Source organism: Dipodomys spectabilis, unplaced genomic scaffold, assembly GCF_019054845.1.
Source record: "Dipodomys spectabilis isolate Male_0828 unplaced genomic scaffold, ASM1905484v1 ptg000108l, whole genome shotgun sequence".
In the NCBI taxonomy this organism is placed as follows: Eukaryota; Metazoa; Chordata; class Mammalia; order Rodentia; family Heteromyidae; genus Dipodomys; species Dipodomys spectabilis.
This window is the reverse complement of record NW_024870785.1, coordinates 17363473-17385161: the sequence shown is the minus strand read 5'-3', so window position 1 is coordinate 17385161 and position 21689 is coordinate 17363473. Positions and strand designations below refer to the sequence as shown.

General features: G+C 45.9%; 1 protein-coding gene across 1 annotated transcript in view; it reads right to left on the bottom strand.

Annotated features, from left to right (window-relative positions):
• Tln2 (talin 2) overlaps nucleotides 1-21689 on the bottom strand; it is a 340653-nt gene that overhangs the window by 38101 nt on the left and 280863 nt on the right. Inside the window, exons 41-48 of the mRNA XM_042687576.1 lie at nucleotides 20514-20615; nucleotides 17338-17508; nucleotides 15365-15511; nucleotides 11051-11152; nucleotides 8188-8307; nucleotides 4654-4800; nucleotides 1524-1690; nucleotides 522-705 (exon numbers count right to left, since the gene is read on the bottom strand). Of these exons, the coding sequence (XP_042543510.1) occupies nucleotides 522-705; nucleotides 1524-1690; nucleotides 4654-4800; nucleotides 8188-8307; nucleotides 11051-11152; nucleotides 15365-15511; nucleotides 17338-17508; nucleotides 20514-20615 (1140 nt within the window). The remainder of the gene's footprint in view (nucleotides 1-521; nucleotides 706-1523; nucleotides 1691-4653; nucleotides 4801-8187; nucleotides 8308-11050; nucleotides 11153-15364; nucleotides 15512-17337; nucleotides 17509-20513; nucleotides 20616-21689) is intronic.

Here is a 21689-nt window from a genome sequence, read left to right as displayed (position 1 = left end):
CTCTTAGCATCTCTGGTATTTCCTTGGCTCACCCTCACATCCCGTGGCTTTCCTTCTGCCGTCCATTCCTTTAGTGCCTAGGATTTTCTCAAACTTTGCCCATTCCTGAGGACAAGTCTTGGCTGGAAGCCCCTGGTCACTGTACCTGAGCAGGCCCACGTCAGACCCAGCTCACCTTCCCCCTGTTCAGGCTAGGCTCTTACTCCAGGGTATCCCTTCTTGGTTTCTAGAGCCTCTATTCACTCCAGTCTGACTGTGAGGCCATCTTTGCTCCTCCCCCTCCTTTATCTTCCAACACCCACCGTGTCCATTGTTCCCCAGGCCTAACTATCTCTCTTCCTTTTAGATTCCTCTCAAAACCATGGGTTTGTCTCCACCTCCCCAACCACCACCACCACCCAAGCCCCTTCTATCTCTCTTGGACAACTGCTTCCCATAGATAGAGCCTCATGCCTGTTGTTTACTCGGCAGCTCCTATTTTCCTGAGCCCTTTGCTGAGTCCCAGGGCCCCCCATCCCTACCTGGGTCTCCGGGTCATCTGATCCCAGGCTGGCTGCTCCCAGCTTGACTACCTCGGCGAGGTGGGTAATGGTGGCTGCTGAGGACTGAGCCGCCTGGGCCAGCTTGTCTGGAGTGGACGCTGCTCCTGACACGAGAAGTTTTGTGTCTTCTACCAAGGCCTTGGCTGTCTTCAGAATGTTCTCTCTGAGGAAGGGAGGGAGGGCCAAGGAGAAGGGGAGAAACAAAGGCCCAAAGTTGTTTACTTGCAGTTAGGAAGGAAGGAAACCCTTCATAGGGGACTTGGAGTGGTATGTTCCATCTCCTTGATGGGGGGGATGGAGGTGAAGTTGGGGAGAGGAGAGGGAAGCAACTAGTATGCACAGTCAGTGGGAAGTAAAACTCCAGGGCAGGGCTCAGGCCTATGGGTCTGGCTGCTGTCCCCAGCCCTGTGGTTAGGTGAAAGCCCAGCTTTTCTGTAGTTCACACTCTCCCTGCAGAAACTCCATAGCCACAGCCTGCTGCCAGGATGTGTGAGTTGGGTCATTTTGTCTGGGAATTAGAGCCCAAAGGGCCAGGTTCTAGGTGGGAGGACAGAGCACGGGGAATTTCCTTCTTAACTCTGGTCCTTCAGTTAAAAAGCGAGAGAGAGGAAGAAAGAGGCTGGATACCTGGAGAGGATTTGGGAGTCTCTAGCAGTCAACTTAGAGCTCCAAGCATTTTCAGCCCAGGTCTGGAAAAAGCTGCAAACTTTGAGCCCCGTTCCCCAGGACACAGTAACTGCTAAATGTGCCTTCCCTGCTGTTCTGATCCTTGGTGGGTGGTCAGAGATCAAAAGATCTGCGGGGGTAGGCTGGATCCAGGACTGCCAAAGGCCAAGTTCACATACAGCCCTGTTCATAGCTGGGCAAGGGTTTATTCTCCATTTCACTTGAGCATCTTGTGGAGATGACAGTGGATACCCAGACAGCTTGAATACAGTGGGTGATGAGTTTCAGGACAGGCCAGCCCGAACCTCTCTGTACCTGTGATCTGCAAAAGTCTCATTGTTCTCTGCATTCAGCGTCCCCGCGGTGGCAAACATGATGGTGGTGTCCAGGTCGGCGATGATCCCTGACACGGCAGTGGCAGCTGTGATGCATGCTTGGGTCCCCTTGTTCCCAGCCTGGAGAGCCGACAACACTAGGGACACCTGTGAGTAGAAAGGGACCGTTTGAGGGATCCAGAAACTGGAGAGAAAATGTGATCCAAAAGTAGGACGCCTCTGAAAATACTGACTTCCTCTCTTTTCTGAGAACTGATGCAGCTTAGTGGGTCTACAGCACAGGTTCAGGACCAGAGCCTGGTTATGAATACCAGCCCTGCCAGTTTTTACAGGCTATATGGGCTTGGACAAACTACGTCATCTTTCTGGGACTCAAGTTTCCTCATCTGTAAAGTGGGGCTGTTACTTCTTGCCTACCAAGGCTGTTGGGAGAATCAAGGAGGAAAATGAAGCCTATATAGCAAAAGATCTCCATTGTCAAAGCAGCATTCATCGAGTTTCTATCCTATTTCTGAAACTGCAAGAGGGAGTGAAGATTAGGCTCCTACTAAGTAAGTGGCTGTTTCCAGTCTCTCTGGTTAGGTGTTTGGAAGGAACTCCATCATTCCATCATCTGGCCATCTCATGTTGGAAATCTTCTTGGACCCACCCATTGGGAGTCCAGAGGTGACTTCCATATGTAACTTCTCTACCCACAATGTTCCTCCTGCATACCATTATCCACCACCAAGTAGCAATGCAGTGAGTGACCCAAGGGCCCTTCCATGTCAGAAACTCCAGCTGTTAGCTCCCACTACACAGCCACTTCCAACACACCCCCTCAGTTCCCACAGACACACTGTACAACCCAAACCATCTCACATGGCCGCTTATAGTCCAACCACCTCTCATCATCATATCTGCCAGCTCCTTACATCCCTAGACACATCTGTCTTTTCACTCAGGGCCCTCACTGTGACTGTAGGAACCCCCTAACCTTACCCTAATCTTCCCCAGTCATGCACAGACTCATCCTGCAGGATATGGCTCTAAGTCTCCACTCTGTCTTCCAGAGAGGAGTGTTGCCACTGAGGCTCCCAGCCTACTGTTCTTGCCCTTGGTTTAAAATAGCTTCTTATGGGTCTGCGGGCTCTTTGAAGTCAGGAGCCACGGCTCACCTGTGTGCACACACCTACCATAATTGGCTGACCCAAGGTACACTCTGCCAATGCTTTAAATCAACTTCTTGAAGCGTGATGGCCAGGGTCAGGGAGGCGTAGCATAATGGAGCGAGGCACAGGGCTAAGGACGCTGTCTCCTTTGTGCCGCTTGGGTCTCCGTACAGGTTGTAGGATGGGCGCAGAAACCATTCCCAGAGCCTCCCCCCTCTCTGAGGCCCCGACTTTTTCTCTTTCCCATTTACCTGACCAGCAAATAAAAGCTGGCATAGAGTGGGCCTGAGAAAGAAGTGTCCAGAAAGAACTCTGAGGATGGGTCACAAAGGCCAAGACAAGTGTTTGGATGTTGTGGTTTTATGTGACAGGTATTTTCAAACAGGATGAAAGGGGAAGAGCCCAGAGAGTGTCTCACCCATTGCCAAAGGTGCTGATGGATACACCTGCTCTCTTCTAGGTAGGACAATCCTGGTGCTCACAGCTGGGGCAAGCACTGCATACATGACCAAGGCATGTAGCACGCAGTAACCAAAAGGCCAGCTACTAACAGCTGACTACTTCCCTAGGTGTCCTACATCAGAGACCCTCTGTGGAAAGGCAGAGACTAACTGAGGAAGACATGCAGCCCAGACCCCTCCCCACTCCGCACATGCCTGCTGCAAGCTCTTCCCTGGACTATTGGCCAGAGCCATTTAGACAATGGAGAAAAGTTTTGAAGATGGGAGAATGCCTTCCTTGAGCTGAGAGATTTATATCCTCCTTCCGTGGCACCCACAGAGGCTGGACAGACCCGTAAGCTGTGGAGATGGCCAGATCGAGGCTCAGCCTTGATGAAGGGCGGCTGACGGAGTAGCCTCGGTAGTCAAGATTGCCAGTGAGGAAACCCTACTTCCCCTGCCAGCCCCCTAGTCTTGTCATCGAATTTCTAAACAGGATAGAGCTCTATGCGCTCCGAAGCAAAGGAAAGGGCGAAGGAAATGCCACCAAAGCCCCGTTGCTTCGGCTTTCAAAAGGAACTGTCCTGAGAAATGACTCATGAGGTAGGAGAGAAAGGGTTGGTCAAAGGTTGCCTTGTGAACTGGAAAAGCTGCTGAGAGAAAAAAATCTGGAGAGGGAAAAGTTTTGAGAATACTGACTGGTAATTATCTGATGCCTATCTAAGCATCTACATGGTGCGAAAACATTTTTACACACATTACCTCATTTAACCTCCAGAATTCTATTCTTTGGGTTTGAACTCAGGGCCTGGGCACTGTCCCTGAGTTGTTTTGGTCAAGACTAGCACTCTACCACTTTGAGCCACAGCGCCACTTCTGGTTTTCTCATGGTTAATTGGAGACAAGAATCTCATGAACTTTTCTGCCTGGGCTGGTTTTGAACTGCGATCCTCAGATCTCAGCCTCCTGTATAGCTAGGATTACAGGTGTGAGCCACCAGAGTCCAATCTCCAGAATTCTATAGGGCAGGCATTGGAAGTTTATGTTCTCACTTTACAAATGAGGAAATTGAGGCTTGCAAAGGTAACGTGACTTAGCTAAACTGAGATTCTACAAACAGCTGATCCTACGCAAGCTGATGGACCATCCGACTGTCCCCAGTCACTTAATCTTCGCTCACCTCCACTGTCTTGGTTAACAAAGAGGCAGTCATTTCGACTCAGCTCTTAGCCCAAGTAGTCCCCTACAGGGCCTCTGGGAAGGAAGATCAGGGCTACTGGGTGGAGTTCCAGCATCAGAGCTCCTCTTGATTGGCTCCTGACCCTGACAGTATTTTCTGTCTGCCAAAGGGCCCTTCAGGAAGGCTGAGCTCCAGGGCTGACTTTCCTGGGACAGCAATTCCCATGAGTTCCCACCTAGCTTCCCCGATGCCCCCCCCCCTTTCCCTGGGAAGGACATGGTTTGAGGGAAGACAAGCCACCCGGCCACACTAGTCCCAACCACACAGGCTATTCCTTACTTTTTCCGTGACAGCGCGGGCACACTCGATCAGCTCCCTCTTGGTGTAGCTGTCGGTGGGGCATACCTGGAGGGCCCCCGCCTTCTGCACCAGGAAGATACAGCCGTGGCCCAGGTCTTGTACACGCGTGCGAATCTGGAAGCCAATCTGCAGAGGCAAGCCCAGGAGAGGAAGGGAGTGTGACGGGACCCTTGCCACCCAAGCCTAGCCTATGTGGAAAATTTCTCCTGCATCCTACAGGGAGCCTGGCTAGGAAAATTCCACTACTGTTAGGAGTCTGTGTCTGGTGGAGTATGGAATTTGGTCGCTTTAGCTTCCCTTTTTAGAGGCTAAACAGGCTTGCAGTTCATGGGGCTAGCATAATGCTTTCCTGATTCCTGTTACCTTTCCTGGCTTAGTCTGTAGCCCAAGCTTTGGGATAGGAATGTGAATGAGCACAGTTCTGTGGGAGAGTTCTGTTAGTCATTCAACAAGCAGTTACTGAGCTCCTCCAAGAGTGTCAAGGGCTCTTGCATGCATTTTGTTTTATTTATTCCTCACAACAGCCCTGCAGGGCAACTTGAAGTTCAAAAGATAGCTTTGGATAAAGCATATTTAAAAGGGTTTGTCTCCCCCCCACCCCTCCCCTGAACTGATATGTTTGCCGACCAGAACACCCTTTCCGCAGCTGTGTCATGTGGAGAGAGTAACTGTCTGTAAGGCCAGGTTTGAGATCTCTATAAAAATGGTACATTGGGGGCTGGAAGCATGGCTCAGTAGTAAAGCACCTGCCTTGCAGGTGTGAGACTCTCCGTTTTGTAAGAGGAAACTAGTCTTGAATTGCAAAGCTGCCAGAAGGTTTTTTAACTTTTTTTTTTTTTCCCCCTGGAGAAGTTTTCACGGTGGTGTTAACCAAGGTTTGAATTTTCCGTGGAAAAATAAGCAGAGAAAGCTCCTGCTTGACATTCCAGGGCAGAGCTCTAACTTTTCTCCACAATTGTGGAAAAGACCAAATTGCTGACTTGGCACAGCAGGTTTGCAGGGCTGATTCTACTCACCCTGGGATATAAATATTTTCACATGCTGGGATATGGGGCCCCATTGGGTAGACAAATAATTCCATAATCTTGGAATAAAAAGAAAGAAAGAAAAAGCCTACGCTGCTTTAGGGACCTCTTAACCCTCTCAGTTTTCCCTCCAAAAATCCGTTTGGCAGATATATAAAAGAATTTTTCTTCCTAAGCCACTGGTAATTTTATATTCTCCCTACCCCTTCTTGCTCCAGGTCACACTCTTCTTGTGTGTGGAAAGTAAAACATATCTCAAGACATAACGAGAAAAGGGAAAAGCCTAATGAAATCACCCACAACTATAATACAAGGCCAATAGCCAAAGAAGCTGTCACTTTTAGCAATGCATTTTCTTCCTTGGCTGGTTACAAGAGTTTATAGTTTGCATTGCATCAGGAAAGTCTGCCCCTGTTCCACACAGAGTGGGCAGCAACTCTGAGTAGAAAGGGCCTACTAAAAACCAAGACAGACAAGGGTGAGCTCTACTTTCAAAGGATTCTGTGGGCAGCGAGGGCTCCAGACAGACTTTGCCATCACAGTCTGTTCGTAAAGCCCTCTTCAAAGCACTTTTCTGCTTTGTCCCACCAAACTTTCCCTTACTGTAACGTAGGCTCCCTTGGACTTGTTTATGAAATCCAAAATTACATGCCATATCAGATGAATTAGATGTCTACATAAATGAAGTGTCTAGAATTACAGTCTAGTCTTATTAAAACAGGGAGGTCTTAAAAAGAAGAGAAAGATGGGCCTGTGGAAAAGGATCATCTCTGCCAGCGGTTTCCCCCTCTCTCTTGATAGTGACTTAACAATCTAATTATAACAAACAAAGCTATTCACGCTGCCCTGTGAGGAACTTGAGGAATCTCATGCTAGATATATGTATGCAAGTACATACATATGATACTTCTATTCACATGCACAGTTAGGCCACATGTTAGAAAGTGCCTTGGGTCTTCATTGCTGCAGTATCTCTGGGAGTTTTGGTTAACACACAAGCAGGATCACTAAAGTTACTCAGGGATGGTGGCAGGCGGCCATTGCAAGGAGAAGAGCAGCCAAGTTACAGCCTTCTGCCTTGACAGTTCTTTCCTGTCTCCAACTGCGTTTGGGTTCAGTATACAGCTTGTAATAACTGGGCATAGTGGTATGCACCTGTCAACCTAGTGTAAAGAAGAGGATTGTGGTCCAGGTCAGCTTGGGCAAAAAGTGAGGCAGAATATAAAAGGAAATAATCAGAACAAACAACAGCCAGAAAAGTTGTACTGAGGGGCATGGCTCAAGTAATTCCCGTCTAGCCTGTGAATTTAAACCTCAGTACTACAGGTGGGTAAAAACATAAAAACAGCATGTAGAAATCCCCTCTTACAGCTACCTGTCTTACTAGTATAGATATCACCCACTCTTGTCATTCTGTACTTGACTTTTTTTTTTTTTGGTCGCTTGTGGGGCTTAAACTCAGAGCCTGGGTGCTGATCCTGAGCTCTTTAGCTCAAGGCTAGAGCTCTACCACTTTGAGCCACGGCTCTACTTCCAGTTAATCAGAGAGAAGAGTTTAGATGGACTTTCCTGACTGGGCTGGCTTTGAACTGTGATCCTCAGATCTTAGCTTCCTGAGTAGCTAGGATTACAGGCATAAGCCACTGGCACCTGGCTCAGATTGAGCTTTTTCAAAGAATTGTTTTTTCCTCTAAGGAACCACATAGTTTCTCAGGGCCTATGCCCCTTCTGGATCTCCATACCAGATGACACAGGTGACATCAGGCCCCTAGAAGTGTCTCTTGCTGTATCTTCCCAGGGGACTGCTCTATTTCTCAGAGCTATGGGACAAACTAGCTCTGAGAAAATGGCCCTGGAGCCAGACAATTTTCCATGTGAACACTTGATGGGTGCAGACTTGCTGAAGCCCTATCTTTTCTGGCCCCTATGGAAAGCTAGGGGGAGGCTTGTGGGCACTGAAGAGTCTACCAGAAGTATCAAGGTAGGCAGGATCTGAGCTATTTCCCAGAAAGCCATCATGAATCCCCAGGTCAGGCTTTGTATCATGAAAGCAGACTACTCTCAAGAAAGGGGCAGTGAGACCCCTACTCTGGGGAGCTTTAGAAAAACATAAACATGACTTAGGGTGATGTGCTGGGTGGAAATAGAAGGTATAATGGTGGTGACCCTAGCCCTGGGTATGTTGAAGTGTGATGGATTGGTGGATGGGAAGGCCTGTCATTGTAAACACAGCTCTCTGTCTGAAGCTCAGCCCCCAGATTTCTCCCCCTCCCCCAAACAACTCACCCTAAAAGATCTTATGCACAGCCTGAGACTAGCAGTGTGGGCCTGGGGTAAGATCTACACAGCCATGGGAATAAAGGTGCTTGGGTTGGGGTCTTTTTTGGAATGGATCTAATGCTACAGAGAATCCCACTCCCTACCCCTGGGGGTGGGGATAGGTGCTTCTCTGTTTGCTTCTTAAAATAGGGGCATTAAGGTGGCAGACCTCCTCTGGTTCGGCCGTGGCTGCTGCCATCTGGCCCTGGAGAGCCAGGTGGCCATAGTCATTGGTCATTTGTGAAGCCAGTCCTCCCAGCTCCTCCGGGTTAGTAACCGACTTAGTCATCTGGAAAAAGAAAACAAGCAAGACACACACACACACACACACACACACACACACACACACACACACACACATGAAGAAAAGCATGAGAACTGTGTGTTAATACCACTGGAAGCCAAAGGGTAACATTCACTTCTAAGCCCCAATGGGTGAAGGCCATGATTTACATTCAGGGCTGGACACTAGGGAGGGAAGGAGTTGAAGCAGAGCTTCATGCTGGATGGCACACAATAGGCCAGAGCTGTGCATGCCCAGAAGAATCCCCAAGGCCAGTAGCTGCTGTTCAGGCCAGATGGGCACATGCTTAGCATTCAGGTAAGGTGGTGCAGGTGCAGCGTGGAGCTGGGCCCTTGGGGTCCATTCTGAAGTTGCCCTATGTGGTCATTGAGGAATTCCCAGAGAAACCACCAGAAGGCACTATCTCTGGATACAGCACAACCCTGAGCCAGGCATCAAACAGGGCAAGAGTAGATATGAGGACAGGGCTGGTACACCATTTGGGAGGAAGGAATTCAGAATATGCAGCTCTCTTGCAAATTTGTGCCACAGTGGCACAAATTGGTTTCAGCCAATAATAACAACAACAACAACAGTAATAATAAAGATGTATATTTTTGTCAGTTGTGGGGCTTGAACTCAAGGCCTGGGCACTGTCCCTGAGCTTTTTGCTCAGGGCTAGCACTCTACCACTTTGAACCACAGCTCCACTTCCAGTTGTCTGGTAGTTAACTAGAGACAAGAGTCTTAAGGACTTTGCTGGCTGGGCTGGTTTTGGACTATGATCTTCAGATCTCAGCCTCCTGAGTAGCTAGGATGACAGGCCTCAGCCAGTGGTGCCTGGCTTGGCCATAAATTTTGTTGCGTATGTCACAATGGCCAAGTTCCCGGCTTTGTAGAATGAAGGCATTCTAGATTCCCTGGGACCCCCATGGCATAGAAAAATGGGTCTCAGTTAGTTTTACCTAGTTAACATGCTACTTTCTAGTTTTTCCTTTTTCTTCTGGCAAAATGGCATTTTATTGTCAGTTTCAACTTGTTACCCAGAAATGTCTTCTTGTCTCTCTTTCAGGGATTGTTGCTTCTGGTCTTGCTTCTATCCGCTATTGGGATAATAAAAAACTTTTCTCTTTGTTGTTTTTTAAGACTTTGATATGAAAGGACTTTTGAAGCCCCCTTAAGTGGCTAAAGGACCCTTAAGGAAGGACAGGAATATCCCTCCCATCAAAAACATCTTTGAAAGGAAATGACATAGGCTTTGGGCCCAAGTGTAGGTTCTAGGGAGCACATACTGAACCCCAAGAGAGATAATGCTATGAGATGCTCTGCTTATTCCCTGTCAACAGGAACATAAAGTCTCTGAGGAGACCCCATGTGGTAAAGTGGACCTTCCTCTAACTCTAGACACCAGACCAGCTACATCAGGAGCCATGCAGTCTAACGCTGGGCTCCTTAGGGTCAGAACAGCAAAGGTCAAGACAGGTCACCTGGCCCAGAAGATACTCTGGAAATGCCACAGGGACATTCAAAATGTCTTCTTCCCCTGCTGTTCTAGACAGTAATGCTATAAGACAGGACCTTGATCTGTCCCCTACATGCCTCAAAGGACAGTGTGGGTTCAAATCCAGCTTGCCACAATCTATAGAGATTGGTACTACTGTGCTAGGTTCCATTAAATAGGCCTTGCATGAATAGGCTAAACAGCCAAGGAAGCTTAGCTTTGTGGTCCAAGCTCTACCTCTAGTGGACACAGGATTAAATGACAGCCAATCAGAGCCTGGGACATCACCAAGGGCTTAGTTGGTCTCTTCACCTTGGAAGGCCACTTGATTTCTCAGACTTATGTGGCTGTATCTTCCAGAATCCTATCCTGTAGCACCCGAGCCTTCAAAAATTGAGAGGAACTTTCTTGCCATACCCCTATAAATGCTCCAAGACACCATTTGTCATCCTTTGTATATCTTTTTAAACATCAAGCTAGCATTGAGTCTCGCAATACCGACCATGTCTAATGATTTGTATGACAACAGTTTCTGACCATATTGTGTATTAGCAAAAAATGATCAACAACAACCTCAAACCAAAACAAAACTTCCAAAAGTTAAATGCTTCCTGTCAAGGAAAGACCCTTTTTAATGTAACCATTCCATTTCACTTTGTCTGGAAGATTGGTATGTCCAAGCGTTATAATTTGAATGTGTCATACCTGCTCTGATTTACTCCCAAATATCTTCTTTTATGTTGTTGAGACTATGGAAACACCTTTCCATAGATTTCTTTCCTTTCTAGGTGACTAGGGTTTCCTCCTTTCTCCTTAACTGTCCTCCTCATTTTTTTTTTTTTTTAAGTAAGTCATGGGTCCTGAACTCTGGGCCTGGGTACTGTCCCTGAGCTTTTTATTCCCAAGGCTAGTGTCCTATCACTCAAGCCATAGCTTCACTTGTGGCTTTTTGGTGGTTAATTGGAGATGAGTCTCATGGGCTTTCCTGCCCCGGCTGGCTTTCATGAGCCACCAGTGCTTAGCTTTTTCCTCACATTTGTGCCCTGTCCTCATGCCCAGGTCTCAGTCGCCTTTAATTCCTTCTTGTGACTTTTTTCCATGAGACAAGAACTCTAGCAGCCTGGGGCTGAGACCACAGGTACCCAGAAAGAGAGGGTAAGAGCTGATTCCCAGGAGGGAACTAGGAACTTGGACCCCACCTTTGAGGACCCAGAGGTGGGGGTGGAGAGAATAGCTCTTGCTTCTTACCATTTCCTGAGCTGTGACGGCAATGGCTTTGGAGTACTTAACCACAGTCGTCTGGTAGTCCACAAACGTTCCCTTTGGTTCCGGAGGAGTGCCTTCACCCAGCTACAGAGGAGAGGAAAAGATCTCAGAAATCAATCAAGAACAGGGTGAAGTCTGGATGAAATTTAGAATTAGAAACTTTGAAAAATGGAGAGGAACCTTAAGAGAGGAAGGTTAAGGAGCCCACACGCAACCAAATTGCCCAATGTCTGCAACCAGGACTGCACATAAGACCGTCAGGGGACACAGGCAAGGAGGGACCTCAGCTTTGTCTAGGAGGACTGGAAGCATTCTTTGGGAATGATGTATCTCTTCATTTCAGCTGATGTGGCCAGGTCAGGAGGCATCTGCCCTCCTAAAGGGTGGGGAAAGGCCGGGGGCGGGTGGCTCAGGCCTGTAATCTTAGCTACTCAGGAGGCTGAGATCTGAGGATCACGGTTCAAAGCCCGCCTGGACAGAAAGTCTGTGAGACTCTTATCTTTAACCACCGGAAAGCCAAAAGTAGCGCTGTGGCTCAAAGTGGTACAGCACTAGCCTTGAGCAAAAAGGTCTTGGGGATAGCACCCAGACCCCAAGTTCAAGTCCCAGTACTGATAAAAAAAAAAAAGGTGAGGGAAGTGTCCAAAGAAAAGAGAGAGACACCCAAGCACATGGAGGTGTGCGTGAGCCTGTTACTTCCTTAGTATTGTACAGAGAGCTGTGCCCAGGGACCTAAAGTGAGGACCCCAATCCACAGTGGAAGCTCTAAGGATGGTTTGTTGCTTGCCTCACTCTAGGTGCAATAGGGATCAAGAGAAAACCAAGCTCAGCACACACAAGAGTTGGGAGCAAGCAGGACTGTCTGTATCCATTGCATAGTTGGGGATATGTTGCTCAGAAGACCTATTATTTGAAACATGGGCTCCAAGGCTAGTTCATTTCACTGAGTCTCAACTTCTTCACTAGCATCACCTGGTTGCAGGTAAAAAAATCAACTGTAAAAGTTGGGTGTGGTGGTTCACACCGGCAATCCCAAGTACTCCAGAGGTGGAGACTGGAGGAACATAGTTTGAGGGTAACAGTTAATAAGTTAATAAAGACCCGTCTATCTCAAAAACAGGCCAGGTGTGATGGTATGCACCCGTGGTTCCAGCTACACAGAAGGCAGAGGAAAGAACAAAAAGTTTGAGGTTTGCTAGGAGAAATTATGAGATGGTATCTGAAAAATAACTAAAACAGAAGGGATTGGGGCGGGGTGGGGGGAGCAGGCATAGCGTAAGTGGTAGATTGCCTGCCTAGCACTTCAAACCCTAATACAAACAAAAAAAGGATAAAACGAGAGGAATATATAGGAAGGGAAGGAGGGATGAAACAAGAAGGAAAAGTAAAGGAAGGAAGTGGAGGACCAGCTTCTTACTGTCTTGCTGCTTGGGATCCAAAGACTAGTCTTCATCTGTGGGCCCCAAAGACAGGCCAAGGAAAGAGAGGATGAGGAGGAGGTATTATGTGGCTCCTTGGATGTCAGCACAAGATAGGTAATTGTTTATAGGAACAATAATACCCCAGCTGGATTTTACATAAGGGAGGGTGAAACAAGAAATCTTTGTGACTTGTGTTGTCAGCAGTTCCTCATTGTTGATATCAAGTATTGTACCAGACTTATTTCTCAGCCCTTTTGGAAGACTCTGGAAGAATGGGCTGGGTGAAGGCTGTCATACCATTGGTAATAGGTGTGTGAGAGCTAATTTTCCTGCCCAGAGTCCTGCATGTTACATAGGGCTCAAAGAAATTTGAGGATCTGACTTCCATTTTCCAAGGTTTTGTGAAACATGCCCCATCACTATACTGACAATGAAAAATAACTTTTTCCCCCCCCAAGATGAAAAAGCCGATTTTTTAAACTTCTAATTTTGTACAAAGAAACCCTGGCGCTTTCTTTACATTCTGTAGTTGACTATGAAGCTTATTTTTCAAAGCTCTGGTGTCACGTTGTCCTGAAAAAATCCAACAGATTCCTGAGATTCATCCAATGGCCTTTAGAAAGGGGAAAATTCTACTAACTTTCTGTCATGAGAAGCCAAGAAATAAATGGAGACTTTGACAAACTAGAGCCTGAAGTCTCTAAAGGGAGACATGATGATCTAGGCCCAGGCCTGTTATTTCACCAGTATAAAAACTACTGCATAATGTTTAGGGATAATTATTTTAATTATAGACTGTCAGTATTATTCCTCAATGGAAATAGGAATAACCAATCTTCTCTGAATTGGCAATTAAAGAGCACTTATTATCCTGAAAAAAGAATAATCATATGAATGTATTCTCAATCTATCAGTGGCCATTTCAAAACATACTTTTTGGCTTGCCGTCCCAGGGTGGCAATTGGATGTTGATGTGTTGGCTTTAATGAATCTCAAACTGAGAAGGACTGATATTCAAAATGAGTGAAGGGTTCCTGGGAAAAAGATCAGGAGATTAAGGGTTGAACCTGTTGCTCATTTTATGTCCCTGCTGAACCATGTCAGTGGATGGGTTGTTAAATGATAAAGTAATATTCATACTATCTACTATGATAAAGTAATATTCATACTATCTACTGCCTCTGAGAGTTTACAAAAGGTGGGTCAGAACCAAAGGGAGCTTTTTAGAAAGTAGCAATAGATTCCCAGGTAACATTCATTGAGACCTCAACTGAGCAAATCAAAGATGAAGTCCAGGAACCTGCATTCTAAAGCCCATAATGTAGACAGAGGTCAACAATAAATGACCATTTCCATTTTACAAAGGAAGAAACCAATGGTATCGTCACCATATCCACTCCTAATCACAGGTAAATTGGAAGGAAGGTGGGACATCTGGCTTACACAAGTCATACACACTGAAGAATGGATACAATGGACACAGGCCTGGACATATGCGTATGAAGTAAAGCCCTTGGGAAGAGAAGACAGTTGCCTCACCCCTGAATGCCAGTTAGCTCCAGCCTGGGGGACTGTGAGGCAGATGGAGACAAGGAGTAAAGAAGAGGCTGGAAAATCTTACTCCTGGGCATTTACCTAAATGGCCACAAACAAAGCTACACTAAAGCTACCAGTACAAGCATGTTCATTGCAGCATTATTTACCATAGCTAAGATACAGAACCAACCCAGTTGCCCCTCAGTAGATGAATGGATCACGAAAATGTGGTATATATACACAATGGAATCCTATGCTTGCATCGGAAAGAATGACATAGCTCCATTCATAAGGGAAAAAATCATATTAAGGGCTGGGAATGTGGCTTAGTGGTAGAGTGCTTGCCTAGCATGCATGAAGCCCTGGGTTCGATTCCTTAGTACCACATAAACAGAAAAAGCCAGAAGTGGCACTATGGTTCAAGTGGTAGAGTGCTAGCCTTGAGCAAAAGAAGCTCAGGGACAGAGTGCCCAGGCCCTGAGTTCAAGCCCCATGACTGGCAGCAAAAAAAAAAAAAAAATCAAAAAAATCATAGTAAATGAAGTAAGCCAGATGCAACAAAACATAGGCTCCATGGTTTCCTTAGCAGAGGATCACAATAGGTCAGTAGCTATGTACATAGAACCAGATAGAATGATGTTAATTAAAATGAACTCCTAGATATGGAAACAAGGGTTTTTGTTTTGTTTTTTGCTTTGTCTTCTCTTTGTTTTTGTTTTTAATGTACTGTGTGAACTTATTCCTTTTTTTTCCTTCATTTTTTTTCTTTTGGTTTATCCCCTGTTATCATTGTTTTTTATTTTAGTATCCTGTGTCTTGTATATATATTTATCTGATCTGGGGAAGGGAAGGGGAATAACAAAATGATAAGAAAAAGGACAGAGGGTGTACCAATGAAGCAGCGATACTCAGAATGAAGTTTACAACTTAGGGAGGAGAGAAGCCAAGTCAAGAGGGAAGGAAAGTGGGAGAAAAAGACAGAAAGGGTAATAATGTTCGACAAGAAATATACTCATTGGGCTAGGAATGTGGTTCAGTGGTAGAGTGCCTGCCTAGCATGCATGAAGCCCTCGGTTCGAGTCCTCAGTACCACATAAACAGAAAAGCCGGAAGTGGCGCTGTGGCTCAAGTGGTACAGTGCTCATCTTGAGCAAAAGAAGCTCAGGGACAGTGCCTAGGCTCTGAGTTCAAGCCCCGGGACTAACAAAAGAAAAGAAAAAGAAAATGTACTCATTACCTTACTTATATAGCTGTAATCCCTCTGTAGATCACCCTTATAATTTTTTTTTAAATGACCAAGTTAGAAAAAACAAAAAGAATACGCCAGACCCTTCCTTACCTTGCTCATGGCCTCTGCAATAGCGTCTACCATGCCTCCCACCAGACCCACTTCACTGGCTGCTTCATTCAGTGTCACCATAATGTCGTCTACAGCTTCCTTCATCAACTGGGCAGCCTCTGTGATGGCATCATGGGTGTGTTGTGCCTGGAAAGGGAATTGAGAAACATTTCCTTCAGCAGAAGAAAATGGTGCTTTGTATTAAGAATCTCTTTAGGGCTGGGAATGTGGCTTAGTGGCAGAATGCTTGCCTAGCATGCATGAAGCCCCAGGTTCCATTCCTCAATACCCTATAAACAGTAAAAGCCAGAAGTGGTGGTGGGGCTCAATTGATTGAGTGCTAGCCTTGAGTAAAAGAATCTCAGAGACAGTGCCAAGGCCCTGAGTTCAAGCCTCAGGACTGGCAAAATAAAAATTAAAAAAAATCTCTTTGCTTCCCTCAGGAATAACCATTAACAACAACACCAACAAAAAAAGCTGGGACCTGGTGGCTTATGCCTATAATCTTAGTTATTCAGGAGGTAGGCTGAGACATTCAGGGTACTGACTGTCCCATCTGACTATCCATCTGCACATTCGAAATCTGTCAGACTGCTTACTATTTCTGAAGCTATCACAATCTTTTCATAATCCTGCCCATGCCATTGTAGATATGCTTGCCATTTCCCAAGTTAAAGTGAAGGATGCTACATGGTCATCCAGGACATAACAGTGTCTTGAGTGTCTGCCTAAAAGCTGGGTGAAACAACAGTCTGAAGAAAAGCAAGACGTTTTGATTTGGCAAGGGAGAATTTCATGTTACATTACTGTCTTCAGGGCTAACAATATGGCTCAGTGGTAGAGCGCTTGCCTAGCATGATATCGGCCCTACAGCTTTGGTGCCTTGCACCACAAAGAAAAATCAGTCAACCAATCAAATCAATCTTTTTTTTTTTTGGTCATAGGTTTTGAACTCAAGGGTTGGGAAGGTGGCTCAGTGGTAGAGTGCTTGCCTCTTATGCATGAGGCCCTGGGTTCGATTCTTCAGCATCACATAAGCAGAAAAAGCTGGAAATGGTGCTGTGGCTCAAGTGGTAGAGTGCTAGCCTTGAGCTGAAGAGCTGAGGGACAACGCCCAGACCCAGAGTTCAGGCCCACAACAGAAAAAAACAAAAAACAAAAAAAACAAAAAAACCCCCACAGATTTTGAACTCAAGGTCTGGGCACTGTCCTTGAATGTTTTTGCTCAAAGGTAGCACTCTCCCACCTGAGCAACAGTTCTACTTCCAGTTTTCTGGTGGTTAATTGGAGATAAGAGTCGTACGGTCTTTCCTGCTTGGAATGGCTTTCAACTGTGACTCTCAGATCTCAGCTAGGATTACAGGCGTGAGCCACTGGGGCCCGGCTCAAATCTATCTTTTAAGTTCAAGAAACAAAAATGATATTTGCCAGACCATCACTGAGCCTACCTTTGTGCAAGTTAGATAGTCAAAGTGGAGCAGTCACTCAGTAAGTTTTTTTTTTTTTTTTTTGGTCAGTCGTGGTGCCTGAAATCTGGGCCTGGGCGCTGTCCCTCAGCTATTCAGCTCAAGGCTAGTGCTCTACCACTTGAGCCATAGCGCCACTTCTGGCATTTTCTGCTTATGTAGTGCTGAGGAATTGAACCCAGGGCTTCGTGCATGCAAGGCAAGCACTCTGCCACTGAGCTACCTTCCCAGCCCACTCAGTAAGTTTTATTCCTGCAATTGTGACACCATAGAGTTTCCTTCCAAGAATGCTTGTCTGAATATTCCACCAAGGGGAAAATAACATCCCGATACCTCAAACATATATATTTACTGGTTTCCCTGGGAAGTCCAATAGAAGATTACTTTCCATTTTAGACTAAGAAATCAAATATCACTAAGAGATAATTAGAGTTACTATTTTTTTTTCCCCAAATGTATGGCAGGAACTTAGTGTTCTACCTGAGTCCTTTACATCCTGACCCCTACCTTGGGATTTCCTCCACCTTCTTTAGCTGCGTAGAGCATCTGCAGGGCTGACTCGGCCAGTGTCTTGGTCTGGTCTAGCACTGTCATTTGTTGCTGATGGTCCAGAATCTTGGAGGCAACACCAACTGCAGCTAAGATCAAGGGCTCAAAGTAGCTCGCCAGCTGTGTCACCTTTCAAGAAGGAAAAACCATAGATGCATCATGTAAACACACAGATCTCTGCCAGAGGAAGCCCTTGTTAAGGAAGGAGTTGGAAGCAGTGCGTGGTTGGTTCACAGGAACAGGCAGGTTGGTTATAATCTGCTTTTGAAAGTACTCCTTAGTTAACAGGACTATTGTTTGGCTTTTCCTTCCTTGGGGGACTTCTTTATCTTTTCTTCAAATGTGGAAGAAATGCTAATAACCCATTCCAAGATCTAGAGTCAGACACCAGAATTGAACTTTTTTTTTTTTTTTTTTTGTCAGTCCTGGAGCTGGAACTCAGGGCCTAGGCACTGTCCCAGAGGTTCTTTTGCTCAAGGCTAGCACTCTACCACATGAGCCACAGTGCCACTTCAAGCTTTTTCTGTTTATGTGGTACTGAGGAATCAAACCCAGGGCCTCATGCATGCAAGGCAAGCACTCTACCACTAAACCACATTCTCAATAACACATGGCGTGCAATAACTGCCATACAGTTAGCACTCAATAAATGCTAGATGTTGCTATTCCTTGTATTGCTGATCTTGGAGGAGCTAACTTTCCTTATACTGTAGGTGCTTAATAAGGGGCTTAAACATATATTCTGTCCTTGAGAGACATGACAACACTTGAAATAACCTCCTAAAGTTGGCAGCTAAGTGAAAGTAGCACAGCATTTTGAGTATTTGGCACATGAGGTACACACATATAGATTAACTATATCAAAAGGTGCCTACATCCAGATCCCTGGAGCCTGTGAATGTGACATTACTTATAAAACAGGTCTTCAGAGATTTTTCTCTGAAAAAAGAAAAAGAAGCAGGAGACAAGGTGAGCACGGAGGTAAGGGCTTGAAGTGACATCCAAGCATATGTTCAAAGTACCAGAAGCCAGAAAAGGCTTCTGCGCATCTTTGGAATCTGGCTCTGCACATGTCTTTATTCTAGATTTCTGGATCCTAGAATGATGAGAGAATAAACTTGTATTGTTCAAAACTATTTGTTTGTAATACATTGATAGCATCCACAGAAAACATGCCCAGGGAGGGGCTGAAAGTGTGGATTTCCCCTCTCTGCCAGAGAGAAGCTGGTACGGGCCCTGCCTGAGCAACTAACTACCACATGGTGGTGGAAACAATGTTGGGAATTGGTGTTTAATACATCGTTGGGTGGCCACAGGCTGCCTTTGTCCTGAATATGCTCTTAGAAAGCAAGAGACTTAGCCAGGTACTTGTGGTTCACACCTGTAATCTTAGCTACTCAGGAGGCTGAGATCTGAGGATCACAGTTCAAAGCCAGCTCAGGTAGGAATGCCCATGAGACTCTTATCTCCAATTAACCACCAGAAAACCAGAAGTGGTGATGTGACTCATGTGGTAGAGCACTTGCCTTGAGCTGAAGAACAGCTCCCAGGCCCAGAGTTCAAGTCCCATGATCAACAACAACAATGACAAAGATGGCTCAGTGGTAGAGTGCTTGCCTTGCATGCAGGAGGCCCTGGGTTCAATTCCTCAGCACCACGTAAGCAGAAAAAGTTGGAAGTAGCACTGTGACTCAAGTGGTAGAGTGCTAGCCTTGAGCTGAAGAGCTGAGGGACAGTGTCTAAGCCCAGAGTCCAGGCCCACAACTGACAAAAATAAAGAAGGAAAGAAAGAAAGAAGGAAGAAAGGAAGAAAGAAAGAAAGAAAGAAAGAAAGAAAGAAACTGATTTTTCCCAAAGAACCAAAAGTAAATCTGTAAGTTGATGCCACTCTCCAACATAGGAATGAATTTTCTGTACTAATATATGAATAATATATGCCTATAGAATACATTATATACAAACACAACATTGCATCTGATTCACATACGCATGTCTGCAGAAAGGTAGATAATGGCTCTCTATACAGGGCCCAAAGTAAGTGCTGGAATAACATCAGACTGCTGTATCAAATTCAGTTTTCCCATGATGGGCACAAAGGTGGTGCCCCCAGCCTCTAGGACAATCCTTCTTTTTCTCCATGCAGGTAAACAAGCAGCCCTTTCCTAATTACAATTTCTCAGTGGAGAAATGCAGTTTGCCACCCTTCAAAAGGCAGAGAGAGAGAAATGCTGACCATTTTCAATCTCAAAAACCCCTGTTTGGAACTAGTGGGAAGTTTATTAGGCCCTTAAGTTGTACTGTCATTTGAAAAAAACCCAGAATATTGGTTTCTTAAGACCAATACCCGTGGAGCAGATTTTTGGCTCCTGTTTTTCTTGATATGCACATGGATACTGATAGCTGCACTGATAAATGCTAGGAGGCCCCAGAAGCTGCTAAAAATCCCATTTCTGACCTCTCCCTGCTGAAGCACAGGCTGCACAACAAACCGGCTCTTTACAAAGGGTTTGCAAAGTGCACTCCAAACAGGTGAAGCATTGTTTGCCACTTGGGAAGGAGCTAGGCACTAGTGATCCTAGCTACTCAAGAGGCTAAGATATGAAGATCTCAGTTCAAAGTCAGCCCAGGTAGGAAAGTCCATGAGACTCTTAACCTCCCAATGAATCACCAAAAATCCAGAAGTGGCACTGTGGCTCAAGTAGTAGAGTGTTAACCTTGAGCAAAAGAAGCTGAGGGACAGTACCCAGGCTCTAGGACTGGCACAAAACCAAACCAAACCAACAAAAAGATGGGCAGGAACTCAGCTGAATGATTCCGTTACAGTGGCTATGTAAGAACGTTCTGGAAAGTGTTCCAAGCATTGTTTTGCCTCATCACATACAAGAACAGACGGCATCGGCAACTAGGAAAAGACACTGTATCCTCAAACATGCCAAAATGTATCCAATCAGTAAGGATGACATATATTAAGCTTTAGGGTGGGTGTGTCAACTTTAGTCCTCTGGCTTATTTCAAGAGCAACAGATGATGGGAAATGCTGCAGGCTTTGAGAATAATGACAGAATCAATCATCATCTCTCTCTCTCTGTCACCTTTTCCTTCCCTCCCCCACCAAGTCCCTTGGCGCACATTACCTTATGTCCCAGCTGGGCTGCTTCTCCCCGAGCTGCTGTGGCAATGGGATCGATAAGGTGCCCGATTTCCTGGACTACAGAAGTTAGCTGCTCCTGCAGGGCCTGATAAGGAAAGAATTGTCAAGTACATCTGACAACACTTCCTTTACAGTGCTGTACCAACTGAAAAAGGCCTCTATGAAAGACAAGGGAGGCCATACAGAGTGGACATCAACATCACGCTTGATTCCCTGCCCTACCCCATAGTGCCTCAGCTCTCCTAGGCAAATCCCGCCCCCCCCCCCCTTCCATCATTCCTCCCATGAGAGATGAAGCAATCGAGAGAAACGTATGTCCTACAGGCTTCTGACTCCTGCAGCCCTGACAAGCGATGTTAGTGATACTTTTAGGTTATCCAGCAGAATTACTGAAAATGTGAAATAGCTGTGGCTTTTCTAAGAAGATGAGAAAGCTTTGTCCAAATGGAGGCAGCTAATTGGGGTCTGAGGGAACGTGCAGGTCACAGTGTTCTCAGAACGTAAGAAGGGAGAGGAGGGTGATGTGAAAATGAGATCAGCTATGAAAACAGGATGATGTACTGTGCAAATGCCAGGTGGGAAGCGGACTGAGTGGGTGGGATTTCAGCTCACGGTCCTTGGTGATGGGCAGGCAGATATTGAAAAAAATGGTAACTTGGGGCCTTTCTTCTCAAGTTTGAGATGGTTTAGTGTTGCTGCCCTGCACAACTGAGCTCAACCAAGGAAGGGAAACCTTTTATTCCCACCCCCACCCCATCATTTGTATTATTTGTTAACAGCACTCATGGGCCATACAAAATGATCACTACAGACAGACAGCCATAGGCAGCAAATAAGAAGCGTGTAAGTCTGGCCCAATAGGTACCAGACAATGTCAAGGCCCTTCCTTATATAACCCGTGGGTTGGATGTTTCCCAGCCCTGCAAAAAATAGGGCAAAATAGTTAGACCATGTTGGGAGCTTAAGAGCATGACAAAAACAAGGCTGGAGATCATTAACCAGTAGCAATTAACTAGATCCAATCTCTTCACAGGAACGGTTGGAAGATGACTACTGATGAGACATCAAGATCTGTTGATCCTGAACACTGGTGGACCTTTCAGTCATGCACACACCAGCATGGAACTAGGTAATTACTCACAGAGGAACAACGTCCTGT